The sequence below is a fragment of the Nomascus leucogenys genome, chromosome 17 (assembly GCF_006542625.1).
Source record: "Nomascus leucogenys isolate Asia chromosome 17, Asia_NLE_v1, whole genome shotgun sequence".
NCBI lineage: Eukaryota > Metazoa > Chordata > Mammalia > Primates > Hylobatidae > Nomascus > Nomascus leucogenys.
The window spans coordinates 94181787-94205870 of record NC_044397.1 but is presented as its reverse complement, the minus strand read 5'-3'; the positions used below and the strand labels follow the sequence as shown (position 1 = coordinate 94205870).

Here is a 24084-nt window from a genome sequence, read left to right as displayed (position 1 = left end):
CCCTGACAGCATCCCTCCCAAGGCTAGGGCTGGGCAGGCCTGCAGAGGTGTTCAAGGACCGAGTCTAGCTGTCGTGCTCCCCTGCCTCCAGTTGGAGACACTGTCCTGGTTCTAAGGACTCCTTTGTTGACACTGGGTCCACCCAATCTGGGATGCTCTCCCGTCTGAAGATCTCATCCCATTTTCAAAGTCCCTTTAGCTGCAGGTTCCAGGGAGTAGGACAGGCACATTCATTTATTGATTGATTGATTGACTGATTGAGACAGAGTCTCGCTCTATTGCCCAGGCTCGAGTGCAATGGCGTGATCTGGGCTCACTGCAACCTCCGCCTCCCGGGTTCAAGCAATTTTCCTGCCTCAGCCTCCCGAGTAGCTGGGATTACAGGCGCTCGCCACCACGCCCGGCTAATTTTTTTTGAATTTTTAGAAGAGATGGGATTTCACCTTGTTGGCCAGCTGGTTTTGAACTCCTGACCTCAAGTAATCCGCCCACCTCGGCCTCCCTAAGTGCTGGGGTTACAGGTGTGAGCCACAGCGGCCGGCGGAATGGGCACATTTTCGGGATGTTGTGCTGACCACTGAAGCACTGAATAAATCAGGATGGATGGGTGGATGATGGTCGGATGCCCCGCTCACCCCACCTCGTGGTGAGGTGAGGTGAGACAGCCAGCTCTGTCTCCTGAGAAGCTCAGTAGCTGGTTACTGGCCTGAGACGGAGGCCCCATAGCATTGGGCTGCCATGGAAGAATCAGTGCTCCCACGGAGACAGGAAAGGCTATGCCGTGGACTCAAAGCCAGGCAGTTACACCCCAGAACCAGCCATGGTACTTGACTAGGGCAGCCAGCGCAAGGCCTGCCCCCATGCAAGGGAGATTATTATTGTTTGGAGACAGGGTTTCACTTTGTTGCCTAGGCTAGAGTGCAGTGGCGTGATCTTGGGTCACTGTAACCTCCTGAGCTCAAGCAATCTGCCTGTCTCAGTCTCCCAAAGTGCTGGGATCACAGGCATGAGCCACCACACCCGGCTGGGAGATTATTATTTATTTATGTATTTATTTATTTTTTAATTTAATTTTTTAATTTTTTTTTTTTTTTGAGATGAAGTTTCGCTGTTGTTGCCCAGGCTGGAGTGCAATGGTGCGATCTCGGCTCACTGCAACCTCCGCCTCCTGGGTTCAAGCGATTTTCCTGCCTCAGCCTTCCAAGTAGCTGGGATTACAGGCACGCGCCACCATGCCCAGCTAATTTTGTATTTTTAGTAGAGACGGGGTTTCTCCATGTTGGTCAGGCTGGTCTCAAACTCCCGACCTCAGGTGATCCACCTGCCTCGGCCTCCCAAAGTCCTGGGATTACAGGCGTGAGCCACCGCACCCGGCCAAGATTATTTCTAAAATTGTGCTATGATTGTGACAATGCACTCCAGCCTGGCTGACAGAGCGAGACCTTGTCTAAAATAAGTAAGTAGATAAAACAGTCTTTAAAATGGCCAATTCCAGGTTGGGCGCGGTGGCTGCATACCAATGTGAATGTATTAAAACACTTCATTGCACACTTTAAAATGGTTAATTTTATGTTATGTGAATTTCACCTCAGTAACAGAAAAAATGACCCGGGACATATCAAATGCACACAGGAGCCCATTTGGAAGGGGCTCACGATGGCCAAACAGAGAGGACAACTTGAGCAACAAAATTACAGTTTATAAATGATTTATACTCTGTAGAAAAAATGTCATCAAGGCCGGGCGTGGTAGCTCATGCCTGTAATCCTAGCACTTTGGGAGGCCGAGGCGGGTGGATCATGAGATCGAGACCATCCTGGCTAACACGGCAAAACCCCGTGTCTACTAAAAAATACAAAATATTAGCTGGGTGTGGTGGCGGGCGCTTGTAGTCCCAGCTACTCGGGAGGCTGAGGCAGGAGAATCGCTTGAACCCGGGAGGTGGAGGTTGCAGTGAGCTGAGATGGCGCCACTGCACTCCAGCCTGGGCAACAGAGCGAGACTCTGTCTCAAAAAAAAAAAAAAAAAAAGAAAAAGAAAAAAGAAAAACTGTCCTTGAGTGGATGCTGGTAGAAACAAATGACTGAATAAATGGCTAATGGGGCCAAGAGACTGCTCCTCTTTACAGCAGAGTCCGGTGACTCAGCGTGGCAATAAACCCAGGACCCCATCCACCAGCTCCTGTCACCTCCTGGGCTGGCGAGGGCCTCAGTGCCACCATGCTGAAGTCTCTGCCTTCCCTTCCAGGACTTAAGTGCCAGGACAGTAGATACAGAAATAGGCAGGGGAAGCTCATTGCTACTGGGGTCTGGTAACCTACAGATTCAGGGCTTAAGCCACACAATTTCTTTTTTGAGACAGGGTCTCACTCTGCCACCCAGTCTGGAGTGCAGTGGCGCAATCATGGCTCACCGCAGCCTCAAACTTCTGGGCTCCAGCGATCCTCTCACCGTGGCCTCCCAAAGTGCTGGGATTACAGGTGTGGGCCACTACACTTAGCCTGCAGACAATTTTTTTTTTTTTTTACTTTTTATATATTTTTTAAGACAGAGTCTGGCTCTGTCACCCAGGCTGGAGTGCAGTGGTGCATGAGCCACCACGCACAGACCCCTGGCCAATGTTTTTTTAAAAATCAGAACAAAATCTGGCCGGGCACAGTGGCTCCCGCCTATAATCCCAGCACTTTGGGAGGCCGAGGTGGGCAGATCACCTGAGGTCATTTCAAGACCAGCCTGGCCAACATGGCAAAACCCCATCTCTACTAAAAATACAAAAATTAGCAGGGCGTGGTGGCAGGCACCTGTAATCCCAGCTACTCGGGAGGCTGAGGCAGAAGAATCACTTGAACCCTGAAGGCAGAGGTTGCAGTGAGCCAAGATCATGCCACTGCACTGCAACCTGGGTGACAGAGTGAGATTCCATCTCCAAAAATAAATCAATAAATAGGCTTGGTGCAGTGGCTCACAGCTGTTAATCCCAGCACTTTGGGAGGCTGAGGCAGGCGGATCACCTGAGGTCAGGAGTTCAAGAGCAACCTGGCCAACATGGTGAAACCCCATCTCTACTAAAAATACAAAAAATTAGCCAGGTGTGGTGGTGGGCACCTGTAATCCCAGCTCCTCTGGAGGCTGAGGCAGGAGAATTGCTTGAACCCAGGAGGCAGAGGTTGCAGTGAGCCAAGAGCATGCCACAGCACTCCAGCCTGGGCAATAGAGCAAGACTGTCTTTAAAAAAAAATAAGTAAAATAAATTTGTGTTGTTTGAGCCATGCAAAATCTGTGGTATTTTGTTATGGCAGCCCTAGCAGACTGATATAATGGCTATTTCCGTCAACACACTTATGTATGCAGACAGTATGTCTAGGATTTTTTTTTTTTTTTTTTTTTTTATTGAGTTTCACTGTGTTGCCCAAGCTAGAGTGCAGTGGTGCAGTCTCGGCTCAGAGATTGGCAAGAGCTGGAAAAAACTGGGCAGCTCTATCAGGGAGTGTGACTTTGTACCATATTCTCTTTTTATACCTGTTCATTTTTTTCTTTTTTTTTCTTTTTTTTTTTTTTTTTTTTGAGACGGAGTCTCGCTCTGTCGCCCAGGCTGGAGTGCAGTGGCGCAATCTCGGCTCACTACAAGCTCCGCCTCCCGGCTTCACGCCATTTTCCTGCCTCAGCCTCTCCGAGTAGCTGGGACTACAGGCGCCCGCCACCACGCCCGGCTAATTTTTTGTATTTTTTAGTAGAGACGGGGTTTCACTGTGGTCTCGATCTCCTGACCTCGTGATCCGCCCGCCTCAGCCTCCCAAAGTGCTGGGATTACAAGCGTGAGCCACCGCGCCCGGCCCTGTTCATTTTTTTCATTTTTTTTTCTTTTTATCAGAGACGGGGGCCTCTTTGTTGCCCAGGTTAGTACTGAACTCCTGGTTCAAGTGATGCCCCTTCCTCTGCCTCTCAAACTGTTGGGATTGCAGGCATGAGCTACCACTCCCAGCCTTTTCATTTTTGTACCCCTAATGTATGGTTTGAAATGTCTACCAATTCTGATATTCTTCCCTTCAAAACACAGAACCTCATTCTCCTCCCTTTCCATGTGGGCTGGACCTCGGGGGCTTGCTTCTGATAAACAAGGTGTGGTGGAAGTGACCGCGTGAGATTTCTCAGGGTGGGTCATAAAAGCACTGTAGCTTTCTCCTTCCTCTCCCTTGGTTCACTTGCTCTAGGGAAGGCAGAGGCCATGCTGTGAGGATGCTCAAGCAGCTTTGTGTAGGGGTCCCCATGGGAAGGAACTGCGGCTGTCACCGACAGCCACGTGAAGGCACTGGCTTGGAAGTGGCTCCAGCCCCAGTTGAGCCTTCCTCGGACGAAGTGGCCTTGGCTGATGTCTTAACTGCAACCTCATGAGAGACTCTGGGCCACAACCACCCACATACATCACTCCCAAATCCCCGACTGACACAGACTGTGAGATAGTGAATGTTCGTTGCTTTAAGCCACTACGTGTGGGGTAACTTGTTAAGGCAGCAATGGACAAGCATACTGCAGATATTACTTATGAAACAGTTTAAATAAGCAGTTTCTGTCAGCCATTGGAAAACTCTCCTAGATTTGCAACATTCTGGAGCTGAAAGGACGCCTGGGTCACCTGTGCCACTCCAGCTACAGTCACAGTAACCACGCCACCAGCACGACCAACATCCGGGCACGGAGCAGGTTTCAGTGACGTTTAATGCAACGTGCATTAAAATATCCAAGCTGTTTTCAGAAACTTAAGAAGTCTGAAGTTGAGCTGTGGATTTCCTCTTGTCCATCCTGAGGCTTGGGCTGCTCCAGATGCAGCAGGCGCTGCGGTGGGAGGAGCTGGCGCCACCAGACACCTGGAGGGAGAGTGGACGAGGCAGGGTGAGTAGAAGTGTCCCTTCCAGGCTGGGCGCAGTGGCTCACGCCTCTAATCCCAGCACTTTGGGAGGCCGAGGCGGGCGCATCACCTGAGGTCAGGAGTTTGAGACCAGCCTGATTAACATGGAGAAACCCCGTCTCTACTAAAAATACAAAACCAGCCAGGTGTGGTGGCACATGCCTGTAATACCAGCTGCTTAGGAGGCTGAGGCAGGAGAATCGCCTGAACCCGGGGGGTGGAGGTTGCAGTGAGCCAAGATCGCGCCATTGCACTCCACCCTGGGCAACAAGAGCGAAACTCTGTCTCAAAAAAAAAAAAAAAAAACATTAGCTGCATGTAGTGGTGGGCACCTGTAGTCCCAGCTACTTGGGAGGCTGAGGCACAAGAATCGCTTGAACCCGGAAGGCAGAGGGTGCAGTGAGCTGAGATTGCGCCACCGTATACCAGCCTGGTAACACAGCGAGACTCTGTCTCAAAAGAAAAAGAAAAAAAAAAAGAAATGTCCCTTCCATATGAAGCTGGCTGCAGAAGTGGCCTGGGACAAGAGCCTGGCAGGAACACCGATGCAGCACAGGCCCCGGGCTCCATGCAGTAGGGAGGAACACAGACCAGAGCAGGGCTCTGAGGCCCAGGTTCAAACAGTGGCATGGCCTCAGGCCTCAGGCAGGCACCTGGAAAATGGGGGTGTAAGAGCAGGGCCACATGGGACTGTCATGTGGGCACTGGGCAGATGCCACAGGCACTGTGGTTAAGAGGGCAGCTGGCACGCTGGAGAAACAAGTGGATGCGTCCAGGGCCTCATAGGTGCTTGCAAGAGCGCATGGGGTGGCCAGCCACTGTGGGCCAGCCTCCACCTTCCCCATCTGTCTGTAACATGGGCCCCCACCCAGTTCAGGCTGGGGTGCCCACTGAGATGGAAACAGGGTCTGCCTCGAAGACTAACTGGGATTGTCCAGAGAGAGGGAAAGGCCCATGCCCCAGTCACACAACCCAAGGCTACGGGGCAGACAGTTCTGTGCCCGTGGGCGGGAGATGCCAGAAAGGGCACCCAGGGCCCCATTCTCGAATGCAGAGGCCTCTCCAGGGGAAACTGAGGCCTGCCGCCCTGGCTCTGGGAGCCTGGAGAACCCACTCTTTGGCCGCCATCCGGCCACCATGCAGTCCACCCACTGCAACCCACTGAAACTTACCAGAGGGGTCTGTGAAGGGTTTGTGTAATTAATTATCCTTCTTAAACTTGCCATTGATGTAAGGTACCCAGTCCAGGATCAGCCGCCAATCGGTGGCCCACACCAGCCCCACCGCACCCACAGCGCCCCACATGTAGGCCGTCGGGATCCTGCAAGAGGAGAGGGGATGGTCAGGCCTGCTCTGGACGCTTTCTCCAAGACCCTCTCCTGCCCACCCCTGGCCCCCCATCCTGAGTGGTGATAGGTGAGGCACGGGCCTGGCACCTGTGCCCGCCCAGTGCTGTGGGCCCTGCGGGCTGGCACAAGCAGCACAGGCCCTGCCCACACTGCTGGCTCTCAGGAAGCCAGTAACTGTTCAAGGGGCTGCCGTGGTGGGAGCGGAGCTGGGGGGAGGCTGGGCCTGGGGCATGTGTAGGTGTTTGTAAGTTTGCAACCACCATGATGATGGGTCCGGTCTGCTGCAGTCTGCAGAAATTCATCCATCCCCGCCACAGCTGCAGGACTCAGGCAAGTGCCGCCATCACAGTCCCTGTTCCCAGGTGAGGACACCAAGCAACAGACAGGGCGAGGCCCTCACCTGAGGCCACACAGCTGGTGAGGATCGAGGCCTCAGGTTCCAAGCCCACGCTCTTGCCCACCACGGCACACGCTGTGAGAGTTCCTCCGAGTTGCCTGGGACCAGCAGATTCTAGGAAGGCCCAGCAAGCCCACCTGCTGGCGTTCACGCCCTCACACAGTGTTACTTGGGCCCAGGCTTCTTTTTTTTTTTTTGGAGATGGAGTCTCGCTCTATTGCCCAGGCTGTGGAGTGCAGTGGTGGGATCTCAGCTCACTGCAAGCTCTGCCTCCCGGGTTCACGCCTTTCTCCTCCCTCAGCCTCCTGAGTAGCTGGGACTAGAGGCGCCCGCCACCACGCCCGGCTAATTTTTTGTATTTTTAGTAGAGACGGGGTTTCACCGTGTTCGCCAGGATGGTCTCGATCTCCTGACCTCGTGATCTGCCTGCCTCAGCCTCCCAAAGTGCTGGGATTACAGGCGTGAGCAACTGCGCCCAGCCGGGCACAGGCTTCTAATGCGCAGAATGCAGCACGAGCAATGAGGCCTCACTGCCGAGGTCAGGTGACAAAAGACTGGCTTCAGGCACGGAGGCTCACAAGGAGAATCCCAGCACTTTGGGAGGTTGAGGCAGGAGGCTCACTTGAGCCTGGGAGTTTGAGACCAGCCTGGACAACAAAGTGAGACCCCATCTCTACACAAAATTTAAAAAAAAATTAGCCAGGTGTGGTGGCACATGCCAGTAGTCCCAGGTACTAGGAAAGCTGGGGCAGGAGGATCTCTTGAGCCCAGGAATCAGAGGCTGCAATGAACGGCTGCTACACCACTGCCTTCCAGCCTGGGTAAATATGAGACCATATCTCAAAAAAAATTAAAATTAAAATTAAAAAAGAAAAAGAGGCTGGGCATGGTGGCTCACACCTGTAATCCCAGCACTTTGAGAGGCCGAGGCGGGTGGATCACATGAGGTCAGGAGTTCAAGATCAGTCTGGGCAACATGGTGTAACCCCGTCTCTACTAAAAATACAAAAATTAGCTGGGCGTGGTGGTGGATGCCTGTAATCCCAGCTACTTGGGAGGCTGAGGCGGGAGAATCGCTTGAACCCAGGAGGTGGAGGTTGCAGTGAGCCGAGATTGCACCATTGCACTCTAGCCTGGGCGACAAAGTGAGACTCTGTCTCAAAAAAAAAAAAGAAAAAGAAAAAGAAAAAGACTGGCTTCCATCTTGGGCACCTTTGTGCAACCTCTAGCTGCCTCTGGAAAAGCCAGCTGCCATGCTGTGAGCTGCCCTATGAAGGGACCCACATAGCAGAGAACTGATGGCAGCCTCCAGCTAAGAGGGAAATGAGGGCCAGGCGTGGTGGCTCACACCTGTAATCCCAGCACTTTGGGAGGCCGAGGCGGGCGGATCACGAGGTCAGGAGATCGGGACCATCCTGGTTAACACGGTGAAACCCCGTCCTACTAAAAATATAAAAAACTGGGCCAGGCACGGTGGCTCACGCCTGTAATCCCAGCACTTTGGGAGGCCGAGATGGGCGGATCACCAGGTCAGGAAATCAAGATCATCCTGGCTAAAACGGTGAGACCCCCGTCTCTACTAAAAATACAAAAAATTAGCCGGGCGTGCTGGCGGGCGCCTGTAGTCCCAGCTACTCGGGAGGCTGAGGCAGAAGAATGGCGTGAACCTGGGAGGTGGAGCGTGCAGGGAGCCAAGATCACGCCACTGCACTCCAGCCTGGACGACAGAGTGAGACTCCGTCTCCAAAAAAATAAAAAATTAGCCAGGCGAGGTGGCGGGTGCCTGTAGTCCCAGCTACTTGGGAGGCTGAGGCAGGAGAATGGCATGCACCTGGGAGGCGGAGCTTGCAGTGAGCTTAGATCATGCCACTGCACTCCAGCCTGGCGAAAGAGCAAGACTCCGTCTCAAAAAAAAAAAAAAAAAAAAAGGGAAGAAAGAAATGAGTCCAGCCAACAACCCCATGAGTGATCTTGGAAACGGATCTGCCCGGTCACACCCTCGGATGAGACTGCAGCCTCACAAGAGAGCCTGAGGAGTGGACTTGGTGCACCCAGTGAAACTGTGAGATAAGGAGTATTTGCTGGTTTAAGCAGCTAATTTTGGGAGACCATTTCTTATGTACACAGCACTAGATAACGATTGCAGGTCCCACTGCTGGCCAACAGAGGGCTGAAATTAAAATCCAGTTCCAGGCGGGGTGCAGTGGTTCACACCTGTAATCCCAGCACTTCGGGAGACCCAGAGGGGCGGATCACCTGAGGTCAGGAATTCAAGACCAGCCTGGCCAACATGGTGAAACCTCATCTCTACTAAAAATACAAAAACTAGCCCGGTGTGGTGGTGCGCCCCTGCAGTCCCAGCTACTGGGGAGGCTGAGGTGGGAGAATCACTTAAACTCTGTAGGTGGAGGTTGCAGTGAGCCAAGATCGTGCCACTGCACTCTAGCTTGGGCGACAGTGAGACTCTGTCTCGGGGAAAAAAAAAAAATCCGATTCACCTCCCCGGATCATAGCGAATCACACAGCTGGGATGTTGGGGCGGTAGGGGGCGCTCCTCCTGGAGGCGAATGAACAAACCCTGCCCCCATTGCCCCAAGGGGCCTCACCAGAGACGCCCCAAGGGGCCTCACCAGAGACTCTCCAAGTGCAGGCCAGGTGCCCGCTCACCAGCTGGGGGCACGCACAGCTGCTCCTGGAACCTGGCTCGGAGGCAGATGCCACCAACAAGGCAGGAATCTTTGCACCTGTGTCTTGATGGCATTCTGGATAAGTTTATTTATTTATTTATTTATTTTTTATTTTTTTTAATTTATTTTGAGATAGAGTCTCGCTCTGTCGCCCAGGCTGGAGTGCAATGACACGATCTCAGCTCACGGCAACCCCCGCCTCCCGGGTTCAAGCGATTCTCCTGTCTCAGCCGCCCATGTAGCTGGGATTACAGATATCCACTACCACGCCTGGCTAATTTTTATATTTTTAGTAGAGACAGGGTTTCACCTTGTTGGCCAGGCTGTTCTCGAACTCCTGACCTCAAGGGATCCACCCACCTCAGCCTCCCAAAGTTCTGGGATTACAGGCATGAGCCACTGCGCCCAGCCCTGGGTTATTAATCACCAGAGAAGCCTGCTCATACATATGCCCAGTGGGCTGGCCTCCGCCTCCCCTATCATCCTGGTCACCCCATGTAGGACCCTGTGGATTTGGACAGTGCGGGAACAGCCCACAAAACCTGATTTCCACTAGCCACTGAGGAAGGACATACAGACCATGACCACACTGACCAACGACCTCGTCGCCATGACAACCCCTTCCTCAAAGCAAGCCCCAGCAGGGCCCAGAAGGGGTGTGGACTGCAGGGTCCCCAGCTGGTGAACTGTGGCCCTCTCAGTCCTGAGTCTGAGACTCTGAGACACAACCCCACAGTGCCTCCTGGGAATGAGACCTGCTCCCTAGCCTCCCAAAGCCACTGCCTGGTGGCACAGCCCTGCACGGCCCCTCGCACACAGGTGTCTGCACCCCTTCCTCTCCCACTTCATTATTTTAGGTCAGCCCCACACCACAGGTCTCATTTCTTTACTTTTCCTTGCCCACCAACCAGAATGCCCGCCCACAAGCGTTCGGTCTATTGGCGTGCCCCTAACACATAGTAGGTGCTCAATAAATGTTGGGCTGGGCACGGTGGCTCACGCCTGTAATCCCAGCACTTTGGGAGGCCAAGGCAGGTGGATCACGAAGTCAGAAGATCGAGACCATCCTGGCTAACACAGTGAAACCCCGTCTCTACTAAAAAATATAAAAAAAATTAGCCGGGCGTGGTGGCTGACGCCTGTAGTCCCAGCTACTTGGGAGGATGAGGCAGGAGAATGGCGTGAACCCAGGAGGCAGAGCTTGCAGTGAGCTGAGATGGCGCCACTGCACTCCAGTCTGGGCGACAGAGCAAGACTCCGTCTCAAAAAATAATAATAATAAATTTAATAAATAAATAAATAAATAAATAAATAAATGCTTGCTTGCTGTTGGATGAAAGCACGGATGACAGGTGGTCCCCGCTGTGCCTGAACACAGAAGTGGACCTGCTGCACCCGGGAGGGGCTGCATTGGCTACCATCGGCCGCTGGGTGCTCAGCTAGGAGCGGACTTCCTCATCCCAGGCCTGAGTTACCCACGCTGTAAAACGCCACCATCACGTTCCACTTGAAGGTCCCAGTCAGCTCCACCGTGCAGACCCTGTCCCCAACCTGTCCCCCAGTCTGGGATGGAGGAAGTATGTTCTGGCTTCCGGACATGCTCCCGATCATAAGCCTTTGCTTTTTCCTTTTTTAGAAACGGAGTTTCACTCTCGTTGCCCAGGCTGGAGTGCAATGGCACAATCTCAGCTCACTGCAAACTCCACCTCCCGGGTTTGAGCGATTCTCCTGCCTCAGCCTCCCAAGTAGCTGGGATTACAGGCACGCGCCACCATGCCTGGCTAATTTTGTATTTTCAGTAGAGACGGGGTTTCTCCATGTTGGTCAGGCTGGTCTCGAACTCCTGACCTTAGGTGATTCACCCGCCTCGGCCTCCCAAAGTGTTGGGATTACAGGTGTGAGCCACTGTGCCCAGCAGCTCTAAATTTTTTTGTAGAGACAGGGTCTTGCTGTGTTGCCCAGGCTGGTCTCAAATTCCCAGGCTCAAACGATCCTCCCACCTTAGCCTCCCCAGTAGCTGGGACTACAGACAGATGCCACCATGCCCTAATAATTTTTTGTTTTTTAGAGATGGGGTTTCATTGTGTTGTCCAGGATGGTCTTGAACTCCCAGGCTCAAGTGATTCTCCTGCCCGGGCCTCCCAAAGCACTGGGATCACAGGCCGGAGCCACTGCACCCGGTTAAGGCCTTGCTGCATTTTTTTTCCTTTTTTCTTTTTGGGATACAGTCTCGTTCTGTCGCCCAGGCTGGAGTGCAATGGCGCAATCTCAGCTCACTGCAACCTCCTCCTCCTGGATTCAAGCGATTCTCCTTCCTCAGCCTCCCGAGTAGCTGGGATTAGAAGCACCCACCACCATGCCTGGCTAATTTTTGCATTTTTAGTGGAGACGCGGGTTTCACCAGGTTGGCCAGGCTGGTCTCGTACTCCTGACCTCAGGTGATTTGGCCGCCTCGGCCTCCCAAAGGGCTGGGATCACAGGCGGGAGCCGCCGCACCCAGCCAGGCCTTGCTTCTTAACACCCAACGTGGAAACACCAGACAACCCTACGGAGGCCACCCCCAGCCCGGCTTCTATGGGCGCCACCCCTATGCAGTCCCGCTGCCCACGTGGGCTGAGGCGCAGCTGAAGCTTTCACGCTACTTGTTAAAAATCATAAAAAACCAAAATAGTGGCAAAGGCCGAAGATGCGCGTGCTGGGCTGGGGATCGGGACTCGGCGCCTTCTGGGCGTTTCCGTCCAGGGGGTCACCATTCGGATCCCCCGGTAGAGATGGGGAAACTGAGGCTTGCAGCGGCCTAGCCGCGGAGCCGGGCACGCTGGGATTTGGCCTTGGGTCCGCCACGTCCCGTTCACGCCAGGACGCGCCGCTCCGCCTCTCGCCCTCAGTTTCCCCCTCTGTCACCGGGCACAAGGGACCTGGGCCCGGCCCGGCCCCCGGAAACGCGCAGAAATACGGAACGCAGCGGCGCGGGGCTGGGCCGAGGCGGGAGCGCGGATGGGGCCACGGGGCGGCGTCCTCACCAGTTCTTGACCAGCTCCCGGTAGCGCGGGCCCAGGAACCGGGCCACCATCGCGGCGGAGTCGCACCCTCAGGGTCACCCTGTCCGGCTAACCCGGCCACACTGCGCAGGCGCGGCCGCGGCGCGCACGCGCGCAGGGAAGGGGGTGGGGGGGGAAGGAAAAAAAAACATCATCCGCCGCTGTGCGCGCAGACCCGGAAGCCACTTACAGTAACTTCCGGCGAGGGTTGGACGACCACGGAGAGGTGGCCCGGAGTGGGCGGGGTTAGGGCGTGGCTTTCTGGCCACGTGGTCTGGTGGCCGATTGTGCTTCTGGGCTCCGCCGGGCTACCTGCCAGTGATTTTGTGCGCCTAGTACGTGCCAGAACGTTATTTACAATGAAGGAAACTGAGGTCCAGCGGGGAAGGGTCTTGCGCAGAGTCACACAGAGGGGAAGAGCTGGGACTGGAGCCCACTTTTGGAGGCGTCAGGCGTTGTTCCTGATTCAATGTCGGACTTTGGTCGAGCGGCAGTGCTTCCCTGAGCCTCAGTGTTGCCCGTTGCTTGGAGGCCCTGTCGGAAATCTCTTTGCCGGTTTCCGTTTGCGAGCCTGGGTTATTCCTCATTCCGGCAGCAGAGGGAGGCCTGGCTCCGTGCATGGTGAACGTCTCTGGATGCTCTTAGCTGATGACTGGCAGGTCTTTCTGCCTCCTTTTCACCGCACCAGGCTCGCTTGGGCTCGCCTTTCTCCAGTCCCTGCTTCCTCTGCTCTCCCACAACCCGGCGCAGCACCGTACATGCTCACTCAGCTCCCAGCCTCCAGCCTCCCCCCTGCACACCGGGCCGGTGTGGGCAGAGGGAAGAGGGGCATATTCCCAGACACCGCCATTGCACTTTTGTGCCTTTTCCCCTATTTTCAAGAGTTGCCTCCCTCAGGAAGCCCTCCTGGATTGCCTGACCCACAGGCACCTTTACAGCGTGAACGGAAAGGCCATAGCCTAGACGGGGCACTGGGCGTGATTTGTCTCTCGGGCGCCAGAGTCACTTGCAGGCCTCGTGATAAGGAATGGACACCATGGGTTCGTCTGCCCACCCTGGCCTGTCCTCCTGGTATCAGCCCCTCAGTACTCTCCAAGCCTGCAGCTCTCTGGGGGCTGCGGGTGCTAACCCATCCCTATCCCTGGTTAAGGACTCAGAGTGGGAGCCGGAAATAGGTTTTGGACACCACAGTCTGGGCACTGTTTTTTGTTTTTTGTTTTATTTTGAGACGGAGTCTTGCTCTGTGGCCCAGGCTGGAGTGCAATGACGCGATCTCGGCTCACTGCAACCTCCGCTTCCCGGGTTCAAGCTTCTCCTGCCTCAGCCTCCCAAGTAGCTGGGACTACAGGCGTGAGCCACCACACCTGGCTAGTTTTTGTATTTTTAGTAGAGACAGGGTTTTGCCATGTTGGCCAGGCTGGTCTTGAACTCCTGACTGCAAGTGATCCGCCTCCCAAAGTGCTGGGATTACAGGTGTGAGCCACCGGGCCCGGCCCTGGGCATTGTTTGTAGAACTTTCCAGTTGCCTTGCGGTTTTCGAGCTTGGGATCAGCGAGCACCTGAATAAGACTCTTCCCACTGGTGGAAACTTAAAAAAGTGGGATGCAAGGGCTGACATAGAGACTATTAAGAGAAAGGACAGGAACACAAGGGCTGCTGGAACGTCAGCCCAGAGTTTCCAGATGCCACAACGTTAAGAGTTCACCAGGGGCCAGGCGCGGTGACTCACGCCTGTAATCCCAGCCCTTTGGGAGGTCGAGGCGGGCAGATCACCCGAGATTGGGAGTTTGAGCCCAGCATGACCAACATGGAGAAACCCTATCTCTACTAAAAATACAAAATTAGCCGGACATGGTGACAGATGCCTGTAATTCCAGCTACTCGGGAGGCTGAGGCAGGAAAATTGCTTGAAAACCCGGGAGGCAGAGGTTGCAGTGAGCCGAGATCACGGTTGCGGTGAGCCAAGATCACGCCATTGCACTCCAGTCTGGGCAACAAGAGTGAAACTCCGTCTCAAAACAAACAAAAAAAAGAGTTCACCAGAGACAGTGACATAAGAGCTGAGAGATGGAGATTTGTAATGACGCCTGGATTCAGCTGTGCCTGAAGCCATTCAACATGACATAGAACTTCCCTTTTGTTTCTTGAGCTGGTTTTTGTTATTTTGTTGGACCATCTGGACGTCCCCTCCACCACCCCTTTTTTTTTTGAGATGCAGTCTCGCTTTGTCGCCCAGGCTGGAGTGCAGTGGCGCAATCTCGGCTCACTGCAAGCTCCGCCTCCCAGGTTCACGCCATTCTCCTGCCTCAGCCTCCGGAGTAGCTGGGACTACAGGCGCCCACCACCACGCCTGGCTAATTTTTTGTATTTTTAGTAGAGACAGGGTTTCACCGTGTTAGCCAGGATGGTCTTGATCTCCTGATCTCGTGATCCGCCCGCCTTGGTCTCCCAAAGTGCTGGGATTACAGGCATGAGCCACCGTGCCCGGCCCACCCTTTCCTTTTGAGACAGGTTCTGGTTCTGTTGCCCAGGCTGGAGTGCAGGGGTGCAATCACAGTTCACTGCCACCTCAAGCGATCCTCCCACCTGAGACTCCTAAGTAGCTGGGACTACAAGTGCGTGTCACCAGGTACAACAAATTTAATTTTAATTTTTTGAGACAGTCTCGCTTTGTCACCCAGGCTAGAGTGCAGTGGTGCAATCTCAGCTCACTGCAATCCCCGCCTCCTGGGTTCAAGCTATTCTCCTGCTTCAGCCTCCCAAGTAGCTGGGATTACAGACATGCGCCACCATGCCCAGCTAATTTTTGTATTTTTAGTAGAGACGGGGTTTCACCATGTTGGCCAGGCTGGTCTTGAACTCCTGACCTCAAGTGATCCACCCGCCTCAGCCTCCCAAAGTGCTGGAATGACAGGCGTTAGCCACCGCGCATGGCCAATGTATATTTTAAAAGTTGTCTTCCAGCATGAATTTAGAGGTGAGCTGGGTAGAGTGGTGGACAGGGCTCCCCCTCAGCACCTTCTGTCAACTCCTGGCCACTCTCTTCCCCTTAAAAATTATAGACATGGGGTCTCACTGTGTTGCCCAGGCTGGACTGGAACTCCTGGCCTCAGGCGATCCTCCCGCCTCAGCCACCTGAAGTACTGGGATTACAGGCGTGAGTCACTGTGCTGAGCCTTCTCCTCCCTAAGACACTTGTGCGCCAAAGGGCTCTCGCCTGGGGGCTACCCCCCTCCAAGTGGCCAGGAAGGCACTCCTTCCACCCCAACCCCGTAGGGGAGCAGGGCAGTCCAGCTGTGTCCTCGCAGAGATGCAGCGGGGAAGTCCCTAGGCAGAGCAGCAGATGCCAGTGGGCACTTTGGGATGAGCAGCGCCCCCACAGGTCCTGCCACACCCCTTCCCCCCGAGAGCCCTGTCCGTGGGTTCCGTGGGTGTCCGGTTGGAAGTCGCGAATGCCGCACTAAGGAGTGTGGAGTCGATGCTGCCAGCAACAGGGAGCCGTGGAAGGTTTCAGAGGGGCAGTGACAGGCTCAGACTTCGAGCCGACTCGGCAGCAGGAAGGGGCAGTGAAGTGGGACCCAACAGCCCGGGGCGACGTTGGGAGATGGGGAGGACCACAGGTCCTGGATGGTTCCTACGCGCCCAAGTGCAGCCCCCAGGGAGCTGCTTTTCCCCAGGAGCCAATCCTGCTTCCAGGTGGCCTGGAGCCCTGAGTACACGTGCAGGTTCCCAACCACCCTGGGAGCTGTGGGCTCCTCAGAGTGAGGAGTTGCTTCGAGGAAGCCCAGTGCACACGGCGGACCAGGGTCCTTGCTGCACCCGAGGTGAACGTCAGGGGCCGAGAATTTAGGGCGAGACCTCTGACCCTGCCCCCCACTTCCCTTCCTAAACATGTGACACCAGAAAGAACCCGGGGACTGCAGAGCATCGTTATAAAATGTCACGTTTATTGCTACAGTGCTGTTATATACAGGACAGGTCTCTGAATCCACTTGAAAGAGGATCGTTTAAAAGTCCCAATAATCCAGCCAGCTGTGTTGACACGTATAAAATTATTTTCTTTAAAAAAAATTTTTTTGAAAACCATCTTGAGGCACTCAGAGCACACCCCCCCACCCCCCCATAATTGTGGTCCCCCAGAACTGCTGTTTCTTCCTCCTTGAGGTGGGTCAATCTCGTTTAAATTCTATGCAGAACGCACAGTTCCAGAGGCTACGGGGCCACTGCCCACCCAGACCCAGGGGCAGCGCCAGGAGCAAAACGAGGGAGAGGCAGATGCCCTTAAGAGATCAAACCCCCGGGGAGCAGGGGAAGCCTCCGAGAAGGGAGAGACAGTCGGACAGCCCCTCCCCTCCGCCTGGTCGGGACTGGGGGCAGATCCCAGGCCTTGAGCTGGCCTTGCGGTTTCCCTTGAATCTGCCATGGGGCCCGGGCTCCCAAGCCAGTCTAGGGAGGGGAGTCAGGCAGTACAGGCTCTCTTGGGGGTAATGGTGGGAGTCTCAGGGGTGGCACGGCGGGAGACGCCCGACCTGCTGCTGGGGTGAGCACAGCCAGCCCAGGGGTCCACAAGGCCTCAATGCAGAGACGGGCACGAAGGGCACATGAAGGCGCCCAAGCTAGCCAGGCCCACACGTGGGTGCCACAGTGACCATCGCCGTACTTCGTGTGGAACTGGACGGGATCCCAGGGTAGGAGACTTGCAGTTTTAAACCCAAGACAGTCCCCAGACAGCTGGGAAGAGCTGGTTACCCCCATGGCAAAGACCAGAAAAGGGGACCTGGAGAGAGGCCTGGGTGCTGGGACACGGGACACAGATGGGCCCGAGGAGCCACCCTGCTGGTCCTGCAGCAGGGTTGGACGCGCAGCCCAAGGCCTTCATGGGGCTCAGACAAGCCACCTCCAGGCGTCAGTGGCTCCAGCCACTCTTGCCCTTGGACCCCGCAGAGGGAGGGCAGCAGGTGTGGCCCCAGGCCCAGGGATGCTCCCCAGCATTGGGGGAGGCCGGCCAGGCCCCTGGCATCCTGTCTATGTCACAATGGCCCTCCGGTGTAATGGGGACATGCTGGGGGGTGAGGGGTGTCCTGTGCTGGCTCCTGAGTGGCATCCCCTCAGCCAGAGTGCAGAGCATGAGCCTGTGTCCCTGGGGCAAAGGAGTGAAGGGCAGGGTGTCCATGAGGTCCCCAGCACTGGGCTCCAGGGTGTGGTCCCCATGCCAGGGATTACTGGTCCCAACAAAATGCCCCATTTCAGAGAGGTGTGCAGGTTCCAAGGGAGAGCAGCTTAGGGGGGCCTGGGGAAGGCATCATGTGGGGTAGCCCTGGGGGCCAGAGCTGCTTGGCAGAGTCACCTGGGAGGGTCAGAGCCACCTTGCTGACGTCCCTTCCCCCAAGCCCAGGTCAGCCCCCTTCCTGAGGGGAGAGAATGCGGCAGGGAAGCCCCAAGGTGCCTTCATCAGGGAACGCCCACGCATCACTTTCCACACGACAAAACCAAGAGAACCCCCAACATCAAAAAAACAAAACACCTGCCGCCTGTCCCCGCTCTGTCTGTGTGCAGTGGCTTCCGGGGGGGCAGGGGGGCTCAGGTTTACACGGGGTCTTTTTAATACAACGTTTAATCATCTGGTTGATCAGGAAATGCAATGCTCAGTCTAGGAACAGCAGCAGAAATAGCGAGAGACACGGGACTTTTATACAAAAAAATTTGTTGCTTACAAAACATATGCAAAAAAAAAGCTTAAAAAAAAACCAGAGACCAAAGGCAGCATCCTTGCTAATTTTCATCTACATTAAGAAAAAAAAAAATCTTGTAACTAATGTTCTTTTTATTTTCCTTAAAAAAAATATTTTGCTTAGGCACAATTTGCTGGTGGCTTTTGAAGAGTAAGCCAGGATTCCACAGCATCCCCCTTGAGTGATATGTTTCCATTTCTCCGCTTTTTATAGTTAAGGCATTTTTTTTCTTTTCTGACAAAGTGTATGTTTTGTTGCTTGCTTTCAGGTTTTGTTTACTGGAAAAAAAAAAATGCTCCTGTCAGCCCAGGCAACAGGGCCAAGACACAGTTTCAGGATCCATGGGACAGGTCACAGGGTGACATGGTAGCTGAGATTCGGGGACAGGGGGAGCGAGGCCAGTGAGTGGTAGGCCAGGGCCCCAGGGAGCTCCTGGACCCAGCGTCACCTTGGCCGCCCCCATCACGCCGAACCTCGCCAGGATGGTGTTGGCTCGATGCTGACAACAGGTGTGTGAGGTGTGGACGTGGATGAAGCCCGGGGTCTCGAGTGGCCGTTCTGGGCCCAGGGCACAGGGCTGAGCACGGGTGGCTCGTCCCACGGAGGCATACCTTTCACATGTGCCCGGCGGGGTTGTGGGCTTCGCTCAGGCCTGGGTGGGCAGCTGAAAGCACCATCTGGGGGTCTCCAACCACACCCGACACCTTTTCCTCTTCTCGTCGTTTCAAACAGGCTGCTTTGGGATTCAGGTTCCGCTCTGGGGGGAGGGGGGAGAGCTCTGTGGGAGACGGTCCCCGGGAGGAGGAAGACATGAGATGGGAGTGGGGGGTAGGATGTCAGGGAGGAGGGGGTGGGGGCAGGGCCCCATCACGTGTGGCCTCCTGTATTTCCGGCTCTCAGCTCCTTCCTTGAGAAGGCTGGGGGGAATGGGGTGGAGGGTTGTAAAGAAAAGAGTGGGTATCAGGGGGTGTCTGGGGAACATCACTGGGTCTGAGTCCAGCCACAAAGAGAGACATGGACACAGTCCGGGGGCGGCAAGCACAGGAGGACCCTGGCATCTGCACCTGGGTGTGGGGAAGGGAGAGGGTGCTGGGGCAGCCCTGGCCGGGGAGCCTACCTCGCACCTGCTGCTCCAGCCCCAGGATGACCTGCACGGCCTGCTGCAGGATGAGCAGCTTGGTCTGCGCTTTGTCCGACTTGAGGTGCATCTGGCACATGCGCCCCAGCTCCCGGAAGGCCTCGTTAATATCCCGCACGCGCACCCGCTCCCGCGCGTTATTGGCCATGCGCCTCTCCCGGTCCCTCAGATCTTTCTCCTCCAGGGACAGCACCTCGTCCGTACTGCTGGGTCACAGCACCGAGGCCTCTGTTAGTGATGCACCAAGGCTGGGTGGGAGGGCAGGGCTGGGTTGTGGAGAGGGCATCCAGCTACTCGTGTTTGTGCTGGTGTGGGCAGCAGTGCGGGTACACGGCTTGGGCACAGCAGTGTGGGTACATGGCTTATGTTGGTGGGCACAGCAGTGTGGGTACACGGCTGGTGTTGCTGTGGGCAGCAGTGTGGGTACACGGCTGGTGTGGGTATGGGCAGCAGTGTGGGTACACGGCTGGTGTGGGTATGGGCAGCAGTGTGGGTACACGGCTGGTGTTGGTGTGGGCAGCAGCGCGGGTCCACATGCTGATGTGTGTGTTGTCACATGCATGAAAATGTGCTCCTCCGTGTGCACAGGGAACGCACTCCCTGGAATGCAGCAGAGCCCCATGGTGGGGCACCTGTGTGTGTGCGTGACTGGCTGCCCAGGTGCAAGTGCCCTTAGACTCAGCTCTAGGGGAGGCTGTGGATGTGGTCACACCCAGGAAGAACCAAGGTCTGTCTGTTCTCAGACATTTCTGTGGAGGGAGGTGGGGCCCTACTTCCCCATCTGGGAGCCCACAGGGTAGCTGCTTCTCCCTTGACCCTGCTCACTCTGTGGGCCCCAGGGCAGGGCTGGGGGCAGGAGATGCCCAGTGCCTGCTCCTCTCTTTGTTCTTCCCTCTCAAGATGCTGACTTTCCCTGCTCAGAGCAGCCGCTTGCGGGGTGATGGACAGCTAGGCCTGGCCAGACCCACTGTGGACAGAGGAGGCCTTTTAGACACGGGCTCAGCAGGCAAATGCCTGGGCCACTCCAAAAACCCGGGACTGGGGAGTCCAGGACTCAGAGTCCGGGCTCACATGAAGCAAAGCAGCTCCCATCCGCCGAGACCCGCACACCCTGAGGAGGAGCCTCAGAAATGCACCCGCCCCCTACAGTGAACTCCGGCTGCCCCAAGATGAGCCCTCCCCTGTCGCACCTGCCCCTGGCTGGGAACGCCGGCTCCCTAGGCCTCTGGGAACCCCGTTGTCACTGCCACCGTGAATGGTCGCAGTAGGAGCTCTGAGGTTCCAAGAGCCTGTTCCGTGCCAGGCCCAAGGCTGAGCCCCTCTCCGGCCGTGCCGCATGCAGCTGGCGAGTGAGCGCTGTTGCTGCTGCCGTGGGGGTGCGGGTCCCGGCCCAGGCCTCTGTGCTGCACCGCCCTGCACGGGCGACCTCGCTCTGTTCCCCGGCTTCCTACTTGGTAGAATGGATGCCGGTCCCCATCGGGGCACCCACTGCTCTGGGTTGTGGTGAAGATGAAATGGGCAAAGGCCTGGCCCAGTGCCCAGCACGCCTGGTACCCTGTCTTAGTCTCTAGGGGGCTACCTCACCCACCTGCCTGCCCGCCGTGCCTTAGGGGCCTGAGGGGATCCCTCCAGGTGGCGGGGGCGGCCCCTGGAGCCCAGGACAAGCGCACAGACCAAACTGACAGGACCAGGGGCTGCATGCTCCCAGGTCTGGTTTCTTCCCGCAAGCCCTGACGGGGGGCTTTGCGGGAGGAAACGCCCTGAGGCTGCAGCCCAGCCGCTCCCGGTGCTCGGGCAGCAAGTGCGAGGTGAGGAGGGGCTGCCACGGGAAGCAGAGGGACGGACGGGCGGGATGGAGGGGAGAGCGGAAGGCAGACAGCAGAGAGGCGGGCTTGGGGGGTGTGAGGCGTGCCACACACGGCTGCGGAGACTCGGAAACCTTAGAGCTGAGGGGACAGCGGGTGGGCCGGGCCGGGGCTCTGGCTCCGGTCCCAGCAACAGTGCTGCAGGAGAGAAAGGGTTAACGGGGTGCAGGCGAGGAGAGGAAGGAGTTAAGGAAGCAGCCGCCAGCAGGGAGAAGGAGTCAGCTCACATCTGGGGGTGGGGACAGGGTCTGTCTGTATCCTTCACCCCCCTGGCCCTGGGAAATGGGGGTGATTAACACCCACCTTCAGAGAGGGAAACTGAGTCAGAGGCAGGGGACGGGTTCATGTGGCCTTGCGTGGCATCTGCTTGAGGGGAAGAGGCCAGGGTGGTTTGCACACCAGCTCCTGTCTCTGGGCTCGGGGTACACTGCCTCTGTGAGCTGCGTTCTGGGCTTCCCAAGAAAGGAAGACCAGGGCAGGTGGGAGCCCTTGGAGCCGGGAGATGCAGTTCTGAGCCACAGAGCCCAGGCCTGCAGGACTAGGGTTCCAGAAAGAGTCCAGTCCTCCCACTGTGGAGGGGATGCTGAGGCAGGCAGGGAGAAGGGCCAGCAGTCAGGAGGGGACAGTCATGGCAGTGTGGTCAGGGGGGTGAAGGGCACAGTCACTGCAAGGAGGCAACTGCTGCAGAGGGAGGGCTGGCTCCAGGAAGGCGGGCGGGGAAGGAGAGTGAGGGCAGGAACACAAGGGAGGGTGGCGCTGCGGGGACGCTGGTGGCCCGCGCCCCCACTGACCTCGCACTTGCTGCTCCAAGTTCAGGATGACCGAGACGGCCTGGTGCAGGATGAGCAGTTTGGTCTGGGGCTTCTCGCTGTTGAGGTGCAGTTGGCACATGCGCCCCAGCTCCTTAAAGGCCTCGTTGATGTCGCGGACCCGCAGCCGCTCCCGGGCGTTATTGGCCACCCGGCGCTCCTTCTCCCGCTCGGCCTTCTGCTCTGGGGGGAGAAGGTCGTCCTCGTCCTCGTCTGGGCTACGGGGAGGGCGCCGGGAGGGGGCCAGAGGGAGACAGTGAGGTTGGGGGAAGAGCGTGGGGCCCGCCGACGGCCTCCCAGAGTGGGTGCGGTGTGCGTGTGGCCTGTGCACGTGTGTATCCTGATGGGGTGGGGGTGGGGAGGGCCGAGGGGTGGGTTGGCACCTGGTCCGGGCCCGGGGGGCCTTCAGCTCCTTCTTCTCCTCCTCTGAGTGGTCAGCTGCTGACGTATTCTCCTCGTCCTCCTTCTCCTCCCGCTTGATCTCGCCGGCAGCCGCCGTGGCACCTGCTCGCCCTAGCCCTGCAACAGGCCTGGGGTCAGGGGCCTGCGTCGGCCTCCAGGGCCAACTGACATATCTCTGTGTGCTCCTGTGGTGAGAGGGGCTTGGGCTTTCCTGGAAAAACCACGTCTTGGCCAAAAATAAAAACAAAAAACCAACAACCAGAACTGGATCCCTACCTCACGCCATGTGTAGCTACCAATGCCAGTCAGATTAAGGACCACAAGATGAAAGGGAAACAGTTTTACCACCTTTGGAACAAAGTGTGTAGAAATTCTGCGGCAACTCAAGGGCAGGAATCTACTAAGATGCTAAAAGAATGCTCTTCTTTTTTGGGAAAAGTAAATTGTTTCAATTGTTAACTTAAAAGTATGGAACACTTCAGACGGGCACAGTGGCTCACACCTGTAATCCCAGCATTTTGGGAGGCCGAGGCAGGTGGATCACGAGGTCAGGAGATCAAGACCATCCTGGCTAACATGGTGAAACCCCATCTCTACTAAAAATACAAAAAATTAGCTGGCTGTGGTGGTGGGTGCCTGTAATCCCAGCTACTTGGGAGGCTAAGGCAGGAGAATCACTTGAACCCAGGAGGCAGAAGTTGCAGTGAGCCAAGATTGTGCCACTGTACTCCAGCCTGGGTGACAGAGTGAAGACTCTGTCTCAAAAAAAAAAAAAAAAAAAAAAAAAAAAAACTTTAGAAGGCTTCAGGAATTTCCATGTCACCCTTGTGCAGATGCTATGCTAATCTTTATCATTCTCATTTTAGTCCAAGAGCTGTCCAAGCAAGTGCTCAAGGAGCTGCTTTTAAAAGAACAGAGGCTGGGCACCATGGCTTGCTCATGCCTGTAATCCCAGCACTTTGGGAGGCTGAGGTGGGAGGATCACTTGAGGCCAGGGGGTCATGGCTACAGTGGGCTGTGATCACGCCCCTGCACTGTGTGTGACAGGGAGACCCTGTTTCAAAACAAACCAAACCAAACCAAGTAAAAAACAAAAATCAGTAAGCTCAACTATATCAGAATTGAGAGTTCATGATCAGCAAAGATACCAGGAAAATAAAAGCATCTGCCAAAGAATAGAAGACACCCACCACAGATGTAGCCAACAAGGAGGTGATTTCCCACATATATAAAAAACTGACAAATCAATGGGAAAGGACAAAAAGAAAGTAGCTCAGTAGAAAAACAAGTATCCAAAAAGGCATCTCACAGACAAGGAAACCACATGGCCAGAAAACACGTGGAAGTCTGTCCGCTTCAGCGCATCAAGAGATTAAGGAAATGCAAATTAGAGTGGCAATGCGCTACCCTTTCATACCCAGTCAGCCAGCAAAGTTGAAAGACCTGAACATTCAAAATCTTGCCTGTGGGAGGGCAACTTGGCTGCTTTGGAAAATAATTCATCAGCCTTTCCTCTGAATTGATGACAGGTGTATCACACCCTTGATCAGCAGGTTGGCAGGAAAGCATGATGTTGGAATGACCTAGTGCCCCACGCCCGGGCCAGGGCCAATGGCACACTCACAGTGGGACCCCAGCCGCTCACACCACACATGTACCCCACACACAACATGAGCCAGCAAACCAGGGTGTAAAGAACACGCTAGTGGGATGCTGTGTTCATGAAGCTCAAGAACAGTAATTGCAAAACATGTGGCTT

The 24084-nt window shown here is 55.7% G+C and overlaps 2 protein-coding genes and 1 non-coding gene across 24 annotated transcripts in view; all 3 read right to left on the bottom strand.

Moving 5' to 3' along the window:
• Positions 1 to 4696: 4696 nt before the first annotated feature.
• LOC100605939 (cytochrome b-c1 complex subunit 10) lies at positions 4697 to 12513 on the bottom strand. Its single transcript, XM_004091078.3, has 3 exons — positions 12362 to 12513; positions 6078 to 6226; positions 4697 to 4864 (listed from the first exon to the last, which is right to left on the bottom strand). Exons 1-2 carry the CDS (start codon positions 12409 to 12411, stop codon positions 6106 to 6108), a joined length of 171 nt encoding a protein of 56 aa, XP_004091126.1. The 5' UTR covers positions 12412 to 12513; the 3' UTR covers positions 4697 to 4864; positions 6078 to 6105.
• A 3792-nt stretch (positions 12514 to 16305) lies between these two features.
• Positions 16306 to 24084, bottom strand: part of TCF3 (transcription factor 3) — a 42618-nt gene continuing 34839 nt past the window's right edge. For 4 of the 22 annotated variants that reach the window (XM_030795892.1, XM_030795891.1, XM_030795903.1 and 1 more), the window contains 3 exons: positions 22307 to 22442; positions 21906 to 22141; positions 16306 to 18868 (listed from right to left, as the gene is read on the bottom strand). In XM_030795892.1, the coding sequence (XP_030651752.1) occupies positions 18726 to 18868; positions 21906 to 22141; positions 22307 to 22442 (515 nt within the window). In that variant the 3' untranslated portion in view covers positions 16306 to 18725. Of the gene's footprint in view, positions 18869 to 19228; positions 19498 to 21905; positions 22443 to 24084 lie in introns of those variants that run through there. The other 18 variants (XM_030795908.1, XM_030795896.1, XM_030795904.1 and 15 more) reach the window with 15 other exon arrangements.
• Positions 23114 to 23217, bottom strand: LOC115831029. Its single transcript, XR_004026580.1, has one exon. It is a non-coding gene; the product is annotated as a U6 spliceosomal RNA (small nuclear RNA).

Bases quoted from the DNA above. Each gene is read 5' to 3' on its own strand.
- LOC100605939 (XM_004091078.3), bottom strand. From the start codon at position 12,411: ATGGTGGCCCGGTTCCTGGGCCCGCGCTACCGGGAGCTGGTCAAGAAC. The intron at 6,227-12,361 runs GTGAGGACGCCG...CTCCTCTTGCAG, and splicing joins CGGGAGCTGGTCAAGAACTG to GATCCCGACGGCCTACATGT.